The sequence below is a fragment of the Bacillus rossius genome, chromosome 8 (assembly GCF_032445375.1).
Source record: "Bacillus rossius redtenbacheri isolate Brsri chromosome 8, Brsri_v3, whole genome shotgun sequence".
NCBI classification, from domain to species: Eukaryota; Metazoa; Arthropoda; class Insecta; order Phasmatodea; family Bacillidae; genus Bacillus; species Bacillus rossius.
The window spans coordinates 3537027-3561070 of record NC_086336.1 but is presented as its reverse complement, the minus strand read 5'-3'; the positions used below and the strand labels follow the sequence as shown (position 1 = coordinate 3561070).

The 24044-nt window shown below is 42.7% G+C and overlaps 1 protein-coding gene across 1 annotated transcript in view; it reads right to left on the bottom strand.

Annotated features, from left to right (window-relative positions):
• LOC134535495 (pyruvate kinase-like) overlaps window positions 1-23252 on the bottom strand; it is a 56087-nt gene extending 32835 nt beyond the window's left edge. Inside the window, exons 1-4 of the mRNA XM_063374628.1 lie at window positions 23088-23252; window positions 21583-21647; window positions 14769-14907; window positions 3197-3420 (exon numbers count right to left, since the gene is read on the bottom strand). Coding sequence (XP_063230698.1) covers window positions 3197-3420; window positions 14769-14907; window positions 21583-21600 — 381 coding nt within the window. The 5' untranslated portion in view covers window positions 21601-21647; window positions 23088-23252. The remainder of the gene's footprint in view (window positions 1-3196; window positions 3421-14768; window positions 14908-21582; window positions 21648-23087) is intronic.
• Between the last annotated feature and the right edge of the window lie 792 nt (window positions 23253-24044).

The window sequence follows — 24044 nt, the reverse complement described above, 5'->3', positions numbered from 1 at the left end:
GGGACTCACCTCCAGGAGAGTAGTGTACTGGCAGCTCCATGGATGATCTCCACAAGGACCTGGTCTGGGCAGAAGCCTCCCCCAGAGGGACTCACCTCCAGGAGAGTAGTGTACTGGGCAGCTCCATGGATGATCTCCACATGGACCTGGTCTGGGCAGAAGCCTCCCCCAAGGGGACTCACCTCCAGGAGAGTAGTTACTGGGCAGCTCCATGGCTGATCTCCACAAGAACCTGGCCTGGGCAGAAGCCTCCCCCAGAGGGACTCACCTCCAGGAGAGTAGTGTACTGGGCAGCTCCATGGATGATCTCCACAAGGACCTGGCCTGGGCAGAAGCCTCCCCCAGAGGGACTCACTTCCAGGAGAGTAGTGTACTGGGTAGCTCCATGGATGATCTCCACAAGGACCTGGTCTGGGCAGAAGCCACCCCTAGAGGGACTCACCTCCAGGAGAGTAGTGTATTGGGCAGCTCCATGGATGATCTCCACAAGGACCTGGTCTGGGCAGAAGCCTCCCCCAGAGGGACTCACCTCCAGGAGAGTAGTGTACTGGGCAGCTCCATGGATGATCTCCACAAGGACCTGGCCTGGGCAGAAGCCTCCCCCAGAGGGACTCACCTCCAGGAGAGTAGTGTACTGGGCAGCTCCATGGATGATCTCTACAAGGACCTGGTCTGGGCAAAACCTCCTCCAGAGGGACTCACCTCCAGGAGAGTAGTGTACTGGGCAGCTCCATGGATGATCTCCACAAGGACCTGGCCTGGGCAGAAGCCTCCCCCAGAGGGACTCACCTCCAGGAGAGTAGTGTACTGGCAGCTCCATGGATGATCTCCACAAGGACCTGGTCTGGGCAGAAGCCTCCCCCCGAGGGACTCACCTCCAGGAGAGTAGTGTACTGGGCAGCTCCATGGATGATCTCCACAAGGACCTGGTCTGGGCAGAAGCCTCTCCCAGAGGGACTCACCTCCAGAAGAGTAGTGTACTGGGCAGCTCCATGGATGATCTCCACAAGGACCTGGTCTGGGCAAAAGCCTCCTCCAGAGGGACTTACCTCCAGGAGAGTAGTGTACTGGGCAGCTCCATGGATGATCTCCACAAGGACCTGGTCTGGGCAGAAGCCTCCCCCAGAGGGACTCACCTCCAGGAGAGTAGTGTACTGGCAGCTCCATGGATGATCTCCACAAGGACCTGGTCTGGGCAGAAGCCTCCCCCAGAGGGACTCACCTCCAGGAGAGTAGTGTACTGGCAGCTCCATGGATGATCTCCACAAGGACCTGGTCTGGGCAGAAGCCTCCCCCAGAGGGACTCACCTCCAGGAGAGTAGTGTACTGGCAGCTCAATGGATGATCTCCACAAGGACCTGGTCTGGGCAGAAGCCTGCCCTAGAGGGACTCACCTCCAGGAGAGTAGTGTACTGGGCAGCTCCATGGATGATCTCCACAAGGACCTGGTCTGTGCAGAAGCCTCCCCCAGAGAGACTCACCTCCAGGAGAGTAGTGTACTGGGCAGCTCCATGGATGATGTCCACAAGGACCTGGTCTGGGCAGAAGCCTCCCCCAGAGGGACTCACCTCCAGGAGAGTAGTGTACTGGGCAGCTCCATGGATGATGTCCACAAGGACCTGGTCTGGGCAGAAGCCTCCCCCAGAGGGACTCACCTCCAGGAGAGTAGTGTACTGGCAGCTCCATGGATGATCTCCACAAGGACCTGGTCTGTGCAGAAGCCTCCCCCAGAGGGACTCACCTCCAGGAGAGTAGTGTACTGGCAGCTCCATGGATGATCTCCACAAGGACCTGGTCTGGGCAGAAGCCTCCCCCAGAGGGACTCACCTCTAGGAGAGTAGTGTACTGGGCAGCTCCATGGATGATGTCCACAAGGACCTGGTCTGGGCAGAAGCCACCCCCAGAGGGACTCACCTCCAGGAGAGTAGTGTACTGGCAGCTCCATGGATGATCTCCACAAGGACCTGGTCTGGGCAGAAGCCTCCCCCAGAGGGACTCACCTCCAGGAGAGTAGTGTACTGGGCAGCTCCATGGTTGATCTCCACAAGGACCTGGTCTGGGCAGAAGCCTCCCATAGAGGGACTCACCTCCAGGAGAGTAGTGTACTGGCAGCTCCATGGATGATCTCCACAAGGACCTGGTCTGGGCAGAAGCCTCCCCCAGAGGGACTCACCTCCAGGAGAGTAGTGTACTGGGCAGCTCCATGGATGATGTCCACAAGGACCTGGTCTGGGCAGAAGCCACCCCCAGAGGGACTCACCTCCAGGAGAGTAGTGTACTGGCAGCTCCATGGATGATCTCCACAAGGACCTGGTCTGGGCAGAAGCCTCCCCCAGAGGGACTCACCTCCAGGAGAGTAGTGTACTGGGCAGCTCCATGGTTGATCTCCACAAGGACCTGGTCTGGGCAGAAGCCTCCCATAGAGGGACTCACCTCCAGGAGAGTAGTGTACTGGCAGCTCCATGGATGATCTCCACAAGGACCTGGTCTGGGCAGAAGCCTCCCCCAGAGGGACTCACCTCCAGGAGAGTAGTGTACTGGGCAGCTCCATGGATGATGTCCACAAGGACCTGGTCTGGGCAGAAGCCTCCCCCAGAGGGACTCACCTCCAGGAGAGTAGTGTACTGGCAGCTCCATGGATGATCTCCACAAGGACCTGGTCTGGTAAGAAGCCTCCCCCAGAGGGACTCACCTCCAGGAGAGTAGTGTACTGGGCAGCTCCATGGATGATCTCCACAAGGACCTGGTCTGGGCAGAAGCCTCCCCCAGAGGGACTCACCTCCAGGAGAGTAGTGTACTGGGCAGCTCCATGGATGATGTCCACAAGGACCTGGTCTGTGCAGAAGCCTCCCCCAGAGAGACTCACCTCCAGGAGAGTAGTGTACTGGCAGCTCCATGGATGATGTCCACAAGGACCTGGTCTGGGCAGAAGCCTCCCCCAGAGGGACTCACCTCCAGGAGAGTATTGTACTGGGCAGCTCCATGGATGATCTCCACAAGGAACTGGTCTGGGCAGAAGCCTCCCCTAGTGGGACTCACCTCCAGGAGAGTAGTGTACTGGGCAGCTCCATGGATGATCTGCACAAGGACCTGGCCTAAGCAGAAGCCTCCCCCAGAGGGACTCACCTCCAGGAGAGTAGTGTTCTGGCAGCTCCATGGATGATCTCCACAAGGACCTGGCCCCAGAGGGACTCACCTCCAGGAGGTTGCCCGTGCGGATCTCCGGGCCCTTGGTGTCCAGCGCCACGGCCAGCGGGTACACGCGGTTGATGCGGCGACTGTAGTTCTGCACGGCGGTGCGTATGTTGTTGAGTGTGAGGTCGTGGTAGTCGTGCGTGCCATGCGAGAAGTTGAGGCGCGCCACGTTCATGCCGGCCTCCATCATTTTCTCCAGCATCTCCACGCTCTGCGTGGCCGGTCCTGCAAGCACGAGGCTGGTCACTGCCTGTTTATGTAGCCCCACAGTGCATGGAGGCGTAGCAGCTCTTTGGAAACTCTATACTCTGTGTTGTTGGGTTTGCTAGCACGTGTCTGGTCACTGGCTTTTTTGTAGTTCCACAGCATGGAATTGTAGTGGCACAGTGGCAATACATGGGGTAATAATTCAAGCATCTCCAGTTTCTACGTGTCCAGAACTGTAAGAACATTCTCTGATCACCACCTGGTTATGTAGTACCATATTGCATGGAGGCTTAGGGGCACTGTAGATATCTAAAAGGATACTGCTGTGTGTCGCTACGCTGTACGCCTGCAAGTTCCAGCACATGTCTCCAATGTGTTGTATAGTCCTGCATTGTATATACATATAGTGTCTCAATATCTACTTCAGGGGGTTTTACATATCAAACCCATGCTTTGTGTAGTCGAGCCTAAAAGCACGAGTGCCTTTCACCTCCGGGTTGTTATGCAAAGGCATATAGACACAGTTGCTATCCCAGGTTGTGATGCTATAAAGCCTCCACGCTCTGTGTGGCCTGGTCTGCTAGAATGAGCGATGTTACCCCCTTTTCATGTTATGCAGCCCTGCCATATCCCAGGTGTCGCTGCTCTAGTGTATCCATGCTCTGAGTGCCTGAGCCTGCAAGCTAATTCACCTATTACTGCTTGCTTAAGCAGTCTCACAGTCCTGCAACGGCAGAGTGTCTATCCAGAAGAAACCGTGCTACCTTTTTTGTATATTATCCTGAAGTACTGGAGTATTTATTTTTGAATAGATGGACACGGTGTGGTTCATATTTTATCACAGTGAAAGCCAACATGAAGCAAAACATAATAGTCGGCAGATTAAGACAATACGAAGAGGTCACCATAATTCGTGAACTAATTAGTGGATGGTACATACAACAAAGACTTGTTTTACTTGTACGTATATACAATTTAAAAATATATCAATTTTTTAGATGTCAAAAATTTAGTTTTTGTTTATCATAATGTGATTTCCAACAAAGACTGAAATATCGAAGTATTCTAAAAATATCCTACCAATATTATCAGGTCGATCATATCCTACCTTATCCCGTGACCGATCATAGCCCTGTGATTATATTAAACCCCTGTAGTGATATCGTATTTATATGTTTGGATAGTATCCCTCTTAGAGATCGTAACCTTGTGATGAGATTGTATCTCTATGAAGAGATCATATTCCTTTGATGAGATCGTATCCCTCTTATTAATCGTATCTATGTGATTAGATAATATCCCTATGCGAGGTCGTATACCTGAGATTTGATCATATCCTTGTGCGAGGTCCTATTCCTGAGATGAGATCGTATCATTACTGAGATAAATGTTTTTACATAATGTGTGTTCTTTTCGTTATTTGTGTGTAGTCAAGGACTCTATTCTGGACTGAAGATATTACGATCTCTAGGTTTTATATTATATTATATCCATACAATTTATTCTGATAGTTCCAAAACTTTTGTCTGCTTGAAAGAGGTCATTACTTGTTTGAAAATAATGCAAATTATGAATTTAATAAGACCTTTTTTTCGTATAAATTTGGTCTATACTACTTACAATTAATTGTACTTGACCTGGCCTCTTGGTTCAAAGACACTTGGCCCATGTGCCTGACAATGAACATGGCCTTTTTTGAAATGTTCGCCGAGTATCGAAGAAAAATATTTCTTGGTTCGGAGACGTTTGGCCTGTATGAAGATTTGTTGTTTCTTATTTTTCGCAATGATAACTTTTTTGTGGCATCAGATTTGTGTTTGACTCTGTGTTAGATCACATATTTTTGTGGCGCAAATGTTCCCTTGGTATGCTTGGTTCTACTTTTGTTCTATGTTTGAGACAGTTCCAACAAGTATTGTTCACGTACTGGGTTACTGGCTGATGGCTCAGAAGCGACGGCCTGCGTGCCTCGAGGGAGCAGCAGTTGGTACCCCTGGCTTCTGCAAGCTCGAGTCTCTCCCCGCGCAATACTGATCAACTTTCAGACTTTTTCAATTGTTTAACTTTCACGAAATGAAAAAAGATATACAGCGCATACGTTTTGCATAATTAGCTGCCAAAGTTACATTTTTTAAGTTTTTGGGTTCTACAAGTAAGGAGTATATAATTTATTGCAGAACTGAAACTTTTTAGGTTTAACTGCAATGCCACTGGCTACTTCATGATATGGTTTGCATTTCTATCACAAAAAAAGTTATTTTATATTTCTTGGATGTCAAAATCGTAACAAATTTGAGAATTTAGAAATGCCAGGTAAAATTAATTAATATTTTCTGAAAGAAATTAATTATGACCGAAAGTTATACCGTAAATAAAGGGCAACGATTGTGTGTGGGTCACTATTTTTTCAAGATGGTGGAATTCGTGATGGCGGAAGAGGTCAAGGTCAAGGAACAAGGTTATTCAAGATGGCTGCCGGAATGTTACAAGCCAAGATGGCGGTCGTCATTGGCCCCATCTGCAACCCGGACCCTGGACCCTGCCGCATGAGGAACAATACATAGGTACTACTAGTTATTCTTTATGAAAACAACCTAGTGCCTTGGAAATTCAGAACCATCTCGATTCCAGATTCCAGATATGCACATGAAAATTCGAAATATAGATTTTCAGGGCCTCTTACAATTCCCGTGACGGAACTTTGGTCTTAGGTTAGGAATAAGTCATTTAACACATTTAAACACTTTTTTTTTCTCAATAAGTTTGTACGAAAATTTAGTTTGTTATGTATATTTAAAAAAAAATACACTCTGCTTATCAAAACGACACATGAAAATCATATAAAAAATTTTTATTTACGTATATGTCTGACAATATAAACGAAACTACTTAAATTAAATTGTGTTTATCGTAACCGTTTATACCAAATTAAAATTTCAGTTATAGTAAACGCATTTAACTAACGTTGTCTTAAAGATGAAATATAGCTTAAGAATTTATTTTGATTGTTTGCATTAAAATAGGCATCACATCATTTTGACAATATTATTTTTAATGACTGAAACATTTATTCAACTATCACTTATGATTGACTTAGTAGGTATTAATACAAACATTTACGTTATTAACAATGACTTAAAAATAATAGTTAATTTGAAAAATGTTATAAAATATTTTTGGAAAGTTTAACTATGAAGCATTACTTCTGAGTCTGCTGTTGTTGTTGACCGCAGGTTCTAAAAATAGGTCTAGTCCCCTTACATGTATTAGAACATTTCAAAATAACTGATAGCAAAAGACAATCAAATGCACTTTCCACTTCACGTGACATTCAGTTGTGCATACGACACTTTAAAACACACATAAAAATCGCTATCAATATCCAACAAACAATCAGCTTCGAACAAACTTCACCACTCAACATAAGTGTTCCACGTATAACCGAGTATCCCATAGATTATAATGCTTCAAGGTGCCTCATCGCAGAATGTTAGCAATTTCGCTTTGTATATTAATGACGTGAAAACACAAGATGACAGCCCTATAAAACTCAAAAATGTTTCTTACAACAAAGGTGGAACTGTCAAGTATTAAATTATTATAAATTTAAACCCGTAATCACTCAACATTATTCCTTTACATACTACAATTTGAAAATTATATTTGAGTAGTTCTGCATCGGTTACTACATGGAATTCAATAAACTATCCGAAAGTTTTTCTCTCGTTTTGATCGGTTCTTAGCCGCTTGCAATGTCGAACATAGAAGCTAAGGAAAGCATCACTTCACTTGACTAATAAATTAGCTTTTGCTGTGGCTTTACGCTTTGTTGTAAAAACGAAGACACACCAAATAAAGCCCGTGTTTTTAATTCCCCTGAATCTACTGAAATCTTATTAAATAATAATAATGTGCGAGACATTATCAGTAAAACTAAAGTATTAAATTTAATGGACACTGCTTAGGTTTGTTGAACGGATATCTTCGTGGTTTAGTTGAACGCAATAGAATTTAATTTTATAAGTTGTCTGTATCTGTTATTTTTCATTAAATTCTGATTTGTTGACCATATAACTCATTATAATTATTTTTTCGTCTTCACAACTTATGGCCAATTTACAACGTATTTTTTAAATCAAAAATACAAGAAATTTAAATAAAAAATTAAAATTTAATCTAAATATATTTAATAAGCGTATTTTTTTAATAACAGGATAAGGTAATATTTTGTGTGGCTCAGTCTACTGTCAGCTTCCCGTACTGCAACAGGCGGATTGTCTTCTTACGAAACAAGTGCGACTGTTTGATGTACACATATTAAGTTTACATTTTAAGCAATACCGGAATCGTAATCCCCGAAATCTTAAAAATTTGACCCACAAATTTTGACAACAAAAATAATTTCTTGCTGCGGACATTCTAACCACTCGTACTGATTGAAAAGTAAAATGTTATTTATTTTTCTAAGTGTCTTGTATTTCAATCATGTATACAACATAGATAAGATCTTTAATTTTAAAGATTTACATCCTTTAGAATTTTAATAAATCTATTACGGGGTCGTGTAAGTACATTGGAAAAGTTTTTCAAAAATTAGTACATTTGGTGACAAACAATTATACAAAACCAAAATAAGGACTTTCAAATTTTGTTATCTTCCAGTTAATTTGTTAAATCACTATGCAGGAACTTTACAGTGGATTTTGATTAGATTTATACGATGAAAATACAATTTACCACGCATAAGAGAATGAAATAGTAAACGATATTTTCAAAGCTATTAAAGCTGAAGAAAAATTCGTGTAAAAATAATGTATACACCATACATACAACTCTAATCTACAATTTTCCGAAATTCTTAACCTAAAGTACTAAAGAAACAAATAGAATTTTATTTCGTATATAAAAAAAATGGTATCTTCGAAGCTAACCAAGCTAAAGTTAAGGAACTAAGCATATACAATGAATATAAAAATAGCGGCAAATAATTTTAAACACTATACGAAATTATATTTCTTAGGGGGGAAATAGTACAAAGAGTGTAATTTTGGATTTATAACAATACATCTTATATCACAAAATAACTAAGCGGAAGATCATTTATGGGGCATTAGTGTCTACTAAACATATTGAAACTACCAACTGAAACTTATGTATAGGCCTACTTAAATATCACGTGTAAAGGATTTAAAAGGGTTTTTTAATTTGATTAAATTAAAAATTTTAATTCTCTGAACAAATAAAACTTAAGTCAAGAGATTGAGTATTAATCATATGCACATTAATAAAGCTAAATTTTCTTAACTTTTTTTCTAAAATAAGTAATACAAATAAAGGGACGAAAGTTGGATAGGTTTGGTTTCATGACGAAAAATTCTCATCACCGAAAACCCTTAAGGGGAAAGTAAGATAATGAGCATGATTAATTTAAAATAATGAACTACGGGGAAAGCTTAAGGCGAAATCTTTGTATTTTAATAATACATGTTAATTTTTTGTATGCTTGGATGTTTGGTACTCTATCAAGACTTTAATACTGAACGGATTTTAATAAAAGTTGAAAATAAAAGGTAACCTATGAACTGGATTGAATAAAAGCTTCACGTAACTATGAAATTCTTGCCTTAAACAATAAAAAAAGGGATAAATTCGATGTTACAATAGAAAAATCATAAGTGGTAAGACCTTAGGCATGAATAGAAATACAATGATTGCGTGTTAATTAATTTAAGTATGCTAAGAAAAACATTAAGTCTTAGAATTATGCAGTTTTTGATCTAAAGGAAAGCAACTAGATCAAAGTTTCTTAACTTTTAACTTTGTTTCAGTCACATTAAGGCCACCGCCTACCCGGGCACACACGCGGTGCGCAGAGCTTCAGGGAAAACAACGCTATTTCAAAACTACTCAAGATATCCGAGTGGGGGACTGCTTACAAAAAGAATTTGAGAGTTCGCTGAGGGCCGAAAAGTACTTTTAATTTCGGATTAAGTTTTTAAACTGTATGTTTATAAGAGATAAAATGGCTAAAACGCATGTTTTCAGAATAATTTTTTAGCGTAAAAAAACCGTACAGATTCTTGAAAGCACTTAAGGAACTCGCATTACACCTTTATGTTCATTCCTCGGCCTTATAATGTCACGGTCACCGCTCATATGCACGACGAGAAGACTGCGCGCCAGTCCAGAGGAGACACCGCGCTAGAAGCACCAGCGAGCGTCGCGCTTATCATCCCGCCTCACTGACACACACACACCCCTGACGAGGCGGGCCCCTTAAGTAACCTTTGATGAATCTAACTTAAATACGAGCCTCATGTTCGCTATGCGAAAGCAACAATGAAGATGAACTACGGGAGGAGGATGGCAAGGAATTCAGGCAGCTTAGAAAGAGTACACATGTTCGCTGGCGAGGTTCTGGCTTGTCTGGTCTCAGCTTAGGAACTACTTCTCGCTACGAGCTACTTGCTGTAGAACACACCATAAGCACCATTACCAACTCTATGACCTAAAAACTATGTTTAATAAAATATTATGTTTTAAATAAATATATTTCTTACGGGTTGAAAGTTAATGAACCTAAAAACAATTATACCTTCTTTTTTTCTGAATTATTTAGATTTTAGCTTCTAATCAAGGACATTAACTAACAATCAAAGAAAGAAGATTGCATACATTAAATTTTATAATGCCGCTATCGAACTAAGCTAACAAGAGTGAGATAAATTCTTCCAATATTTAATGTTAGTATTTAAAATATATGGAATTATATTTTTAGTGATCTGAGGTAACAAAAGGTTTTCAACATAAAAAATTTATTCCTACACAATTTGACTACACATATGAACAATTAACATTGAAACATTAATTCGTTAGTAGATAATGAAATGTAAAATTTAAAAAATAATAATATGAGTTATGAGTTTAATGTATTAATATTTGTAAAATATAATACGATAACAACATTCGCTCAAAAGATTTTAAATGTTTAATTGTGTCTATCTATTATGTGTATTCATAAGACTCTGCACTTTGAATCCCTGCACACGGATGTGATGATACAACTCGAAGTCTTATCTTTTGCAGACAGCCCGCGACTTGAATGTCAAAAAAACTTCAGAAGTTTAAAACAAGCAAAATACTTCAGTTATTACCATTATCTTATTTTTTTCAATTATCACTTTTATCAGTAGACACATAATAACTAAAAATAGTAAAAATACTTAAAAAAACACTTCTAACATTCCGAATAGTTTTAGAATTTTCTTACTCTAAAATTTTCAACTAATATTGACAGTTCACAAAATAATATTAACATTTACTGCAATGCGTTAGGTAATTTATTTTTAGTAATTTATATAGTATCACTTTTTTTCCACGAGTATAGTTTATTTCTGATAATGTTATTTTACTGTTATTAATATATAGGAAAGACAAGTAAAATATTAAAATTAAAATAAAAACCAAAAGAGGTTTCTAATTCTACATTAATTTCTTATAATGTTTATCCTCTACATACGAAACAAGGCCCTACTAATACCTACAAAATCAAGTTTACCAATCCAATTTTTAAACAAGATGATATTTTATCCTGTGAAAAAGGTGTGCTAACATGTTTACTGCAATGAGCAGATTAATAAAATTCTATGTTACAAAAATTATATGTATATCTCCTATATCGATCTTCTATATACAGTACTATAGGCCTACCTGAAACAACTTCATGGTTTAGCGTGATGGAATCCTTGCTATAAGGACGTCATCAACTAAAGGGTAATTCTGCTTTTCGCAATGCGACGGAACAATACGTCACTGGGAAAACAGTTATTTTTCGTCGGGATTAAAAATTGCAAGTAACTGCTATACAGCCGCGGGCTGAATTTCTTACCAATTGTTTTGGTGATAAATCCAAGCAAACGGCACGCAGGTAAAATAAAATAAAAAATTGGTTGTCTGTAAAGTCGGTTTACGGACGATAGCTTAACGTGACAACGTCATAACAAAACATTGATGAAATGATTGCATACTTTTATGAATAAAATTGAATCATTTTTATTTAATAATAAAAGAATAAATACTTGAAATTAAACTAGTAATCAGATTTTTAAAATGCAAGGATATTTACCTTTATTGCCGAAATTGTTGTTGTAATAAGCAATGAAAACCACATTAACTTTTCACTTCACTTTATAACCAGTCGACGAAACAAGTAGTATGTTTTGGTTCCTCCGGGGACAGGATTCACACCCAGAACCCAGTTTCCGGAAATACATTCCTATACTACTAAAATACTACGAAAATTTTCCCGCATTTCTAGCATAAAAATTACTGATTTTCAATATGACGCTCACATTTCAAGATGACGGGCACCTTAGTAATAATAAATTATTACTGCACTCTAGCGGGTAAGAATTAAACTAACATGGCATCAGCGCACTCTAGCCGACGATACAATGATGATCGCTTCCAGCAAACGACGACAAGATGGCGGACATGACGTCATACTACCTGATGATATATATACTTTTAAATATGTGGTGGGGGTCAGTCTGCCAGCAGCCACCACGGGGGAAGGATCAGCCGCCATTTTTATTTTTTGCACTCGTCGGGTTCGAACCGAGGACTCCAAGCTCCGTGTCGTAAAAGTAAATTTTTAAAATATTTTTTATTAATATTTTATTAGTTAAAATTTTAAATAATTTTTTAAAAAAATTCCGATTTTCTAACATAAAAATTACGGATTTTCAAGATGGCGGACGTAACGGAAATTTCAACGGTTACGTCATAATCCAAGATGGCGGTCATAATCCTAGATGACTTCAGAGGCTTATCGGAGGCTGTAGACAAGGATGCTTAAGCCTCTTTTAGGAATTTTCGTGGTTTCTAAGGAAAAGCGACTTTTGAGGATTTTCGAAATCCTAATTTTTGAATTGTTTTTTTTTTTTGAGATTTTTTGGCAGAATTTTTTTACACACAAATAAAAATTTTGACGATCTTTGAGGAATTTTGGGCAAATTTTGCCCAATTTCGGGCAATTTTGACAAGTTTTGGGGATCAAATTTCAAGGTCAAGGTCAAAGGTCAAAGGTCAAGGTCACGACCATCCAAGATGGCCGCCGTGACCTCACAATCCAAGATGGCGGACACCGGCTCCGGCTCCACATCCTGAATCCTGTCCCCGGAGGAACCAAAACATACTACTGATACAGTTCACGTGTAGATGTAAGTTGTGTGCTGCCGCTGTCTTTCTTCTCCTCGGACGCATAGGCCAATCGAGTGGAAGAGAGATAGATGCGGCGCAAGCGTACAATGAGCGCAACGGGACACAGCGTAACGGGACAATGTGCGTAACGGGACACTTTTCGTGCGTGAAGCCGGCGTTCATCGATTTATTAGATGTCACGTCAAAATTGTCAATTAATAATTAGTAATTAGCATATTAAAGCATTAATAAGCCATACAAATTCTAGACTCAGCACGGTATCAGTTCGTTCATGACTAAATTATTGTCAGGTGTCCGTTTCCCGGCGACAAAAACAAGCAAAGCCTACGTGAATGAGTGAATATGTTTTATTGGTTGACACAACACAAAGTAAGGTTAAAAGAACGAACATGGCACTAGCTTTCTCTGCCTTTCAGTAGCGAGTGTGGTAATGAGTGGGAGAAAAGACTTATTTCTGTACACAGCAGCGTTACTCCCTCCTCGTATATCATAGCTGTGGCTTGTGTTGGAAGTAGTTTTGGATAAATATGTATGTTTAAAATAATATTAATCATTGCTTTTATTTATATTTATCAGCTGGACACTGCGAGTAAGAACAGCTACACAACATTTTATTAGCAACCAAATTCTACAGTTCAAGTCTTTTTTTTTTTTCTGTCAAACCGCGTGTTGATATAAAAATGGTAAAGCAGTTGAGAATTTCCTGGCGTGGTGAGTTCGTTTAGAGTCCACCAACAAACAGATTAGTGTCCGCTAGTTAGGGAATTCCTGTGGTTTACTGTGTTCTATGGAAACATTATATGTTATATATTGCAAATGAAAAATAACTGTAAATAATAGTATGACAAGTATGAAATTGAGCGAAAAAAAGATTATTTTCTCTACTGGTAGTAATCTAATACTAAAGCATTTGCAAATTAATATATATGTATATGTATAAGGTATTGTAAATAACAGAGAATACGTGCAAGTTATAAAAAAACACACTTCGACATGTAGGTAGTTAACTGGCTAGTACATATCATATTTACTCTTATTTCATTGTATCGCTTAAGTTCAACGAAGAGTAAACAGTTCTTGAAGGTTCTTTCCACAAAATTAATTTAAAGCATTTACAATATAATTTTTTATGTATACTAAACGTGTATGAAATTAAGCAGTTCCAATAGAAATTTGTAAAGTACTTAAGTTTAAAACAGAATCGCTTTTGGGTATAGATGAACATTCTTATGTTATTATTACCGCAGACGCCATAGTTAGTTTTATTATAAAGGTTTATTTACTGTCCGAGAAAAAGATAACAATAGTATTGCTGGTATTTTTAAAGTTAATATAAAAAAAACAATTTTCGAACCTGTCTCACCTTTATCATTAAAAGATTGAATTTATATTTAAATTTTTAACATACATTTTTAAAATTGTTTTGATCCATATAACTTAATGGTGATTGGAATTCTTTGGAAAAATACGTGATAAAAGTGTCCAAAAACCTTCTACGTGAGCTCATTAAGAAGAAAATTTCTGCATTGTACTATAATCTATTTGTACTAAAAAATAAATCAGGGTAAATTACCAGTTCATTGCAATGATTTATGAATGTAAACTATATAAATAGATGATTTTTATTTAATTAAAAAATATTGTTGTTGTATTAATGAATATTTGTTATTCAATTCCGACATCCTGCGAAAACAATTAAACGAATTTCAACAAACATTTTTGTTTGTATAGTCTTTAGCTAACTGAAATACGAGACTTTGCATCATAAAGAAACTCAACCCCAATGGAAGTGATAAGGGTATTCATTATTTAACAATATAAAATTAAATCTTCAAAGTTATTAAAGAAAAAATTGAGTTATTGGATATGAACAACAAAATTAAAACTAGCTGTATCAAGGCTAATGCTGAAAGTTCGTTTACCAGCTTAATTAACTCGTTAGAATGAAGAGTAAAAATGCCATAATCGTAGGTGAAGTGAGTGTTGTTGAACAAACATTTAAACATAAATGACATTTCTCATTACCAAAATATTGTTTTGATATCCTGTTGGTAAATGGGGTTAGGGGTTTTCATTGATATTTAATATAATGAACATGCCCAAGGACGCACACAGGTGAGTGTGGCAGCCCTGCGGAGACTCACCGATGGTGCACACGATGCTCGTGAGGCGGGGTAGCGTGGCCTCTGAGGTCGCGTCCAGCAGACTGCGGCTCTCCAGCAGAGTAGAGGCGCGCGCGGACAGCGCCTGGTTGCTGGCCACACCTTCCTCCGGGGGCCGCTCCTGCGCCCAGGACACACGCCTGCACCTGCTGTACTCCACAGGCACCTGCTGTACTCCACAGGCACCTGCTGTACTCCACAGGCACCTGCTGTACTCCACAGGCACCTGCTGTACTCCACAGGCACCTGCTGTACTCCACAGGCACCTGCTGTACTCCACAAGCACCTGCTGTACTCCACAGGCACCTGCTGTACTCCACAGGCACCTGCTGTACTCCACTGGCACCTGCTGAACTCCACAGGCACCTGCTATGCTCCACAGGCACCTGCTGTACTCAACAGGCACCTGCTGTACTCCACAGGCACCTGCTCTACTCCACAGGCACCTGCTGTACTCCACAGGCACCTGCTGTACTCCACAGGCACCTGCTGTACTCCACAGGCACCTGCTGCACTCTACAGGCACCTGCTGCACTCCACAGGCACCTGCTGTGCTCCACTGGCACCTGCTGTACTCCACTGGCACCTGCTGTACTCCACAGGCACCTGCTGTGCTCCACAGGCACCTGCTGTACTCAACAGGCACCTTCTGTACTCCACAGGCACCTGCTCTACTCCACAGGCACCTGATGTACTCCACAGGCACCTGCTGTACTCCACTGGCACCTTCTGTACTCCACAGGCACCTGCTGTACTCCACAGGCACCTGCTGTACTCCACAGGCACCTGCTGTACTCCACAGGCACCTGCTGTACTCCACAGGCACCTGCTGTACTCAACAGGCACCTGCTGTACTCCACAGGCACCTTCTGTACTCTACTGGCACCTGCTGTACGCCACTGGCACCTGCTGTACTCCACAGGCACCTGCTGTACTCCACAGGAACCTGCTGTACTCCACAGGCACCTGCTGTGCTCCACTGGCACCTGCTGTACTCCACTGGCACCTGCTGTACTCCACAGGCACCTGCTGTACTCCACAGGCACCTTCTGTACTCTACTGGCACCTGCTGTACTCCACTGGCACCTGCTGTACTCCACAGGCACCTGCTGTACTCCACAGGAACCTGCTGTACTCCACAGGCACCTGCTGTGCTCCACTGGCACCTGCTGTACTCCACTGGCACCTGCTGTACTCCACAGGCACCTGCTGTACTCCACAGGCACCTGCTGTGCTCCACAGGCACCTGCTGTACTCAACAGGCACCTGCTGTACTCCACAGGCACCTGCTGTACTCCACAGGCACCTGCTGTACTCCACAGGCACCTGCTGTACTCCACAGGCACCTGCTGTACTCCACAGGCACCTGCTGTACTCCACAGGCACCTGCTGTACTCCACAAGCACCTGCTGTACTCCACAGGCACCTGCTGTACTCCACAGGCACCTGCTGTACTCCACTGGCACCTGCTGAACTCCACAGGCACCTGCTATGCTCCACAGGCACCTGCTGTACTCAACAGGCACCTGCTGTACTCCACAGGCACCTGCTCTACTCCACAGGCACCTGCTGTACTCCACAGGCACCTGCTGTACTCCACAGGCACCTGCTGTACTCCACAGGCACCTGCTGTACTCCACAGGCACCTGCTGTACTCCACAGGCACCTGCTGTACTCCACAGGCACCTGCTGCACTCTACAGGCACCTGCTGTACTCCACAGGCACCTGCTGTACTCCACAGGCACCTGCTGTACTCCACAGGCACCTGCTGTACTCCACAGGCACCTGCTGTACTCCACAGGCACCTGCTGTACTCAACAGGCACCTGCTGTACTCCACAGGCACCTGCTGTACTCCACAGGCACCTGCTGTACTCAACAGGCACCTGCTGTACTCCACAGGCACCTGCTGTACTCCACAGGCACCTGCTGTACTCCACAGGCACCTGCTGTACTCCACAGGCACCTGCTGTACTCCACTGGCACCTGCTGTACTCCACAGGCACCTGCTGTACTCCACAGGCACCTGCTGTACTCCACAGGCACCTGCTGTACTCCACAGGCACCTGCTGTACTCCACAGGCACCTGCTGTACTCCACAGGCACCTGCTGTACTCAACAGGCACCTGCTGTACTCCACAGGCACCTGCTGTACTCCACAGGCACCTGCTGTACTCAACAGGCACCTGCTGTACTCCACAGGCACCTGCTGTACTCCACAGGCACCTGCTGTACTCCACAGGCACCTGCTGTACTCCACAGGCACCTGCTGTACTCCACAGGCACCTGCTGTACTCCACTGGCACCTGCTGAACTCCACAGGCACCTGCTATGCTCCACAGGCACCTGCTGTACTCAACAGGCACCTGCTGTACTCCACAGGCACCTGCTCTACTCCACAGGCACCTGCTGTACTCCACAGGCACCTGCTGTACTCCACAGGCACCTGCTGTACTCCACAGGCACCTGCTGCACTCTACAGGCACCTGCTGCACTCCACAGGCACCTGCTGTGCTCCACTGGCACCTGCTGTGCTCCACTGGCACCTGCTGTACTCCACAGGCACCTGCTGTGCTCCACAGGCACCTGCTGTACTCAACAGGCACCTTCTGTACTCCACAGGCACCTGCTCTACTCCACAGGCACCTGATGTACTCCACAGGCACCTGCTGTACTCCACTGGCACCTTCTGTACTCCACAGGCACCTGCTGTACTCCACAGGCACCTGCTGTACTCCACAGGCACCTGCTGTACTCCACAGGCACCTGCTGTACTCCACAGGCACCTGCTGTACTCAACAGGCACCTTCTGTACTCCACAGGCACCTTCTGTACTCTACTGGCACCTGCTGTACTCCACTGGCACCTGCTGTACTCCACAGGCACCTGCTGTACTCCACAGGAACCTGCTGTACTCCACAGGCACCTGCTGTGCTCCACTGGCACCTGCTGTACTCCACTGGCACCTGCTGTACTCCACAGGCACCTGCTGTACTCCACAGGCACCTTCTGTACTCTACTGGCACCTGCTGTACTCCACTGGCACCTGCTGTACTCCACAGGCACCTGCTGTACTCCACAGGAACCTGCTGTACTCCACAGGCACCCGCTGTGCTCCACTGGCACCTGCTGTACTCCACTGGCACCTGCTGTACTCCACAGGCACCTGCTGTACTCCACAGGCACCTGCTGTGCTCCACAGGCACCTGCTGTACTCCACAGGCACCTGATGTACTCAACAGGCACCTGCTGTACTCCACAGGCACCTGATGTACTCCACAGGCACCTGCTGCACTTCACAGGCACCTGATGTACTCCACAGGCACCTTCTGTACTCCACAGGCACCTGCTGTACTCAACAGGCACCTGCTGTACTCAACAGGCACCTGCTGTACTCCACAGGCACCTGCTGTACTCCACAGGCACCTGCTGTACTCCACAGGCACCTGCTGTACTCCACAGGCACCTGCTGTACTCCACAGGCACCTGCTGTACTCCACAGGAACCTGCTGTACTCCACAGGCACCTTATGTACTCCACAGGCACCTGCTGTACTCCACAGGCACCTGCTGTACTCCACAGGCACCTGCTGTACTCCACAGGCACCTGATGTACTCCACAGGCACCTGCTGCACTTCACAGGCACCTGATGTACTCAACAGGCACCTGCTGTACTCCACAGGCACCTGCTGTACTCCACAGGCACCTGCTGTACTCCACAGGCACCTGCTGTACTCCACAGGCACCTGCTGTACTCCACAGGCACCTGCTGTACTCCACAGGAACCTGCTGTACTCCACAGGCACCTTCTGTACTCCACAGGCACCTGCTGTACTCCACAGGCACCTGCTGTACTCCACAGGCACCTGCTGTACTCCACAGGCACCTGCTCTACTCCACAGGCACCTGATGTACTCAACAGGCACCTGCTGTACTCCACAGGCACCTGATGTACTCCACAGGCACCTGCTGCACTTCACAGGCACCTGATGTACTCCACAGGCACCTTCTGTACTCCACAGGCACCTGCTGTACTCAACAGGCACCTGCTGTACTCAACAGGCACCTGCTGTACTCCACAGGCACCTGCTGTACTCCACAGGCACCTGCTGTACTCCACAGGCACCTGCTGTACTCCACAGGCACCTGCTGTACTCCACAGGCACCTGCTGTACTCCACAGGCACCTGCTGTACTCCACAGGCACCTTCTGTACTCCACAGGCACCTGCTGTACTCCACAGGCACCTGCTGTACTCCACAGGCACCTGCTGTACTCTACACACACCTACTATTATCTATATGGCCTTACTAACCCATATCTGAAACTGCCATACTCCAAATGCACTTATTATATTCTACAGACACCTACTATACTCTATATGCACCTACTAACCACTATACTTATATTATATTTGAAAAGAAGATAAAACTTTCCTTTGAATACAAACAACAATAATCTTCTCGTATTAGTAACAAAGATTTAAAGGTTGACGTGACTTCAAATTCTGAAGGTTAGGCTTACCTACCATCTCTGCACACTTCATATGAACATTCGATGATAATCTCAAAGATTAACTGTTTTTAATATAACCGCCCTTTTTTATTGACTGTACAATTACTACCCTTCTAAGAAGTCAAACATGAAAGGTTAACAATTTTATTGAGAATATTTTAAAATATTTTATTTACTACAAAAATGATGTAAATTTAATATATATAATTTACTGATTTTTATGTGACTCATATTTCGTGGATAAATATTTAATTGAGGCCTTAATATTTTTCATTACATAAGAAAGAGAATTCACTTATCTTAAGAATATGTGAGGCGCTGAAAGGCCAAGTGGTGTAAGTCAACTTTTGCTACAAATTGAGTTATACACAGTAAAGGACAGTTAAAAGTAGTTTCTTTTAAATGGCATAGTGATTTAAGTCATAGTTCTGTCTATGATCACAAGACAGCAGCACAAAATATATGTAATAAATACAAATAAAATTATGTTAATAGCCAAACTGGTGTAAGAGGACTTACATCACTATGCATCTTTCCAATATCTTTATTAAAAGATGGCAGCATAGTTCAAGGTAAAATATTTGCTAACTCAGACTGTGAGTGAAGAATGAAGTGTCATAGCAAAATTGATGAAAAAAGTAGAAAACAAGTATTTCAGAACTTTTGGAAAATGGGTGACTTTCGACTGCAAAATGCTTATGTAGGTGGGTTGGTTAAAGTCTGCAAATCAATTTCACGGCGACCAAGAAATTCTACAAAGCCTTCCCGCCAAAGTGTTCATTTATTTTATCTGCCTTTTAACGGAGAGTCCACAAGAGTATGTAAAAAATATTTCTTACAAACATTTCAGATATATGATGGCAGGATTAGCAGGGCTGTAAGTAAAATCAAAGAAGGAAAAGAAGCCGGGAGTGATGGAAGAGGAAATCATCCACCAGGCAATAAAACGTCTGAGGACCGTTTAGATAAGGTGCGTGTTCACATTCAGTCCTTTCCTAGCTACCAATCACATTACAGCCGTTCTCACAACCTAAACAGGCGTTACCTAGCACCTGATATGAACATCAGATTTTGGTTCGATAGAACAGTTTTCTAAAGGAAAGTTAATCTACAATCCTGAAGATTGGATCGACAGTATCACAAAATCAAGGAGGAAAAGACCATTCATGGTAGTCAAGATGTCTCCAGAACTTTTCTTCTCAACATCATCTCTAGAAAAAGTGGTAACTAAGAGAAAGAAAAATGACTTTTAACGAACAAGTTTCGTGGTTAAAAATACAGTGGCTTCAGTACAGGCGATGAAACCCCCTAACAATTTATTACAAGGAGACCTGTAACAAGGACATTGACTTTTGTAGCATAAACTTGGCACAAGGAAAGAGAGTGGGACGACCTGTGCATCAGGGTTTTGCCAACATTACGCAAGAAAAGCTTTACGTTGGAGTCAGAACCATCAGTCACAGCAAGAAAAAAGATATGCTAGATCTTTTGAGGTTCATACCACCTATTCACCACGAGTACTTCCTAAGCTTAAAGGAGAATCCTGAAGAACACAATGAAGTTGAACTTGGGCATCTTGAAGAGGATGATCCTGAGTGATGTCTTTGGTGAATTATCACTTACTTCCTTACGAACCATAATACTATTGAAATAAATTATTTTTCATGCCACTTTATGGAACACGTGAATTGTGATTACACATACTCTTAACAATATTTAAAAAAAAAACACTCAATTATTTCTAATAATAATAATTATAATAATACCAAGTGATGTTTTTTAAAATTAATGTATATTGTTGTACACATTATTTTTTCATTCACATTTATATGCAAAGTGGTGTAAGTCACAGATTTTCATTAAAAAGTCTAAAGCCACTTATGTTTTACTTGTTGTGAAATGTAAAATATAGATTTTATAATTGCAAAAGATAAAATACATCATTTGAGAATAACTAGTACCATTGAAATGTGGTAATGTTGTCTTAGGAATTTTCTGTTAATCAACAACTTTAAGCCTTAATATCTCAAATGTATCAATTAATTACTTACACCACTTGGCCTTTCAGCGTCTCATGTGAAGATTAAACACATGACAAACACAATGTATTGTAAGCTTTTTTCGAGTAAAATGAAGTAAATTCATGCCAGGTAGTGAGAATGGAACAAACGTTTTAAATTAACACAAGTTAGAACGAAGTATTCTAACTGGTGCATGCTCATGTTCATTAAACACTATGTATAAATAATGCGTTAACACTTTAAACCGTGTTGTCCACATACCCAAGGCATTTCCGACATTTCTGACGTATAGTTCCACAGAGCAGGTCACACTCGGGTCTCTTAACCTGGAACAAGAATCGTCAATATTATCGGCTCTCCACGTACGATATAAAACTTTTCTCGTCACTTTCGGTAGAAAATAAGTGTTTTTCTGTTAATAATAAACCAATTTTGCCAACAGTATACAGTATACATCCAAGAATAAGCACACATCTCACTGACACCATCACGCGCGGCATCACCCCAGGACACACCAGGTCCTCACAGCGATGTATAGTGCAGTCCAGAAGTCCTGCGAGCTGCCAGCGCGGGGTGACAAGTGTGAGGGATAAGCTGGCCTGAAGGGGAAGTAGGGCGCTAACAAGGAGACTGAGATCTGCCCTTGGGCGCGAGATTTTTTTCATCACGTTCTATATCCGTTCAAAATATGTTTACCATAAAGTGCTTAGCGAGCGAGGTGTAGATGCACACAGTAGTGTGATCACGGTGACTGGTGTTTTTAGAACAGTTGATGTGTGACCAAGCCGTGTTGAGCCAGGTCACGCCTGCTACGGGACTGTAGAGCCTAGTCGCTAGACGTCTGGCCCGCACTATACACAGCTTGTCTAGTCAGCTCCACGATCAGCAGCGCTGCACTCAGTTGCCTCTCAGTATCCATCCGCGCCAGTCTTCCATGGACCACGCGTGTGTGGAGCGAGTGAACTATCTGACGTGACTTGAATTATGAAATGTGAAGTAACTTCACTGGGCACCAGCTCAATGAATCGTGTTTTAGAAACGTCAAGCCAGGAATTTATTTCCCGAGATGTGTTGTTAGCCAAACTGAGCGCATACCGGACACGGGGTTCGCGTCTCGTCGGGAGTATATGCTTGAGTCAAGGGAAGTGACCGAGCCAGACCTCGCCTCAAGCGAATGCAGGGAATCACGATGGGCCCAGCTCAAAGTACGAGCCGGCATCCCAGCGGAGTAAGTTAGCCTGCATGGTCAATACCCCGCATGGTAGAGTGTATAGGCTTCGGCCTGAGACACACTTAGGTCCTCCCCTAACCTGGAACCCCCCCCCCCCCCCTTACACACTTAGATTAACTTAGGCTAGGAAAAAAAATCTGATTATTTGTCAGCTCACGGAGACTGAGTCTTCTTCGACGCTGTTCGGATAAGTTTCAATGTATTGTGTGTCGTGCGAGCGGAGATGATGCCAGCACCTTAACAACCCTGGCAAGGCTTGGTGAATGAAACTGATGAATCAGTGGCGAGATTACAAGCAAAACCACATCGACAGGTGCGGACGTGTTGTAGTTACAAAACGCAGTTTAAATTAATGACTAACTAAAATAAATAAAGTTAATCAAGTGCTCAGTAGTAATATTTAAAAGTTTTAAGTTTTATCAAAGTAGTTAATCACTTTAAAAGAGTCTATAACTGATACACAAAATAAAAAAAAAATTAATGACAAAACCCTAAAATAATGTTTGTGAATGTCATTTTTAAAATACATTCTTACCCTGTATTTGGATCTCAAAATAATTACGAATGAGTCCACCAAAATAAAAAGAATCAAGACGAAATATTTCACAATATTGTACACTTACACTAACAATAGCACATAAAGGATCGCTATTAATTACCAATTTGAAACACAGTTTCTATCATAGAGGATACATAACACGATAGGCGCTCGCCTTCACAAATAACAACATATTATTTCATAGACACATATTTCTCTATGCTGTCTACACTGCCGTTCGAGGTAGAGATTGAACAGCTGATAGTGGTTTGTCGTCGTGGTGATCTATCAAACAAGCCGCAGTAAATATTTTTAAATGTGGTTTAATATGGTGTTGCGTAGGGCTGGAAATGAGCACAGTAATATGTATTTGTTGTGTCCCCAGGAAGCTACGTTCTTTGCTGCGGAGTCGCCCCAGACTGACTTCAAGGCCGCGAGCTCTAGGAGCAGAGGGGGGCGGGGGGTTCGAGGCCCGAGACGGGGACAGAATAAATTATGATTTATTGACGTGACAACGTCTAATAAATCGATGAACGCCGGCTGCACGCATGAAAAAGTGTCCCGTTACGCACATTGTCCCGTTATGCTGTATCCCGTTACGCGCATTGTCCCGTTACACTGTGTCCCGTTACGCTCATTGTACGCTTGCGCCGCATCTATCTCTCTTCCACTCGATTGGAACAACCATCGATTTGACTTTTTCGAGGCACATTAAACTTGAAACACTCCCATTCGTTTCCTACTTTTCCTATCATCGTCCTATCCTTAACAGAATAACACAGATTGGAAGAAGTTAAATAGCAAACATGTATAAAAGTTATAGTTATAATAATCTCTTCGTTAAAGTAATAAACATATTTGAACTAATGAGTGCAAATAAAAGTAAATTTATCAATCAAAATGTAAATATCATTTCACTCCTTCTTTGTATCCATACAAAATAGTGATAATTCA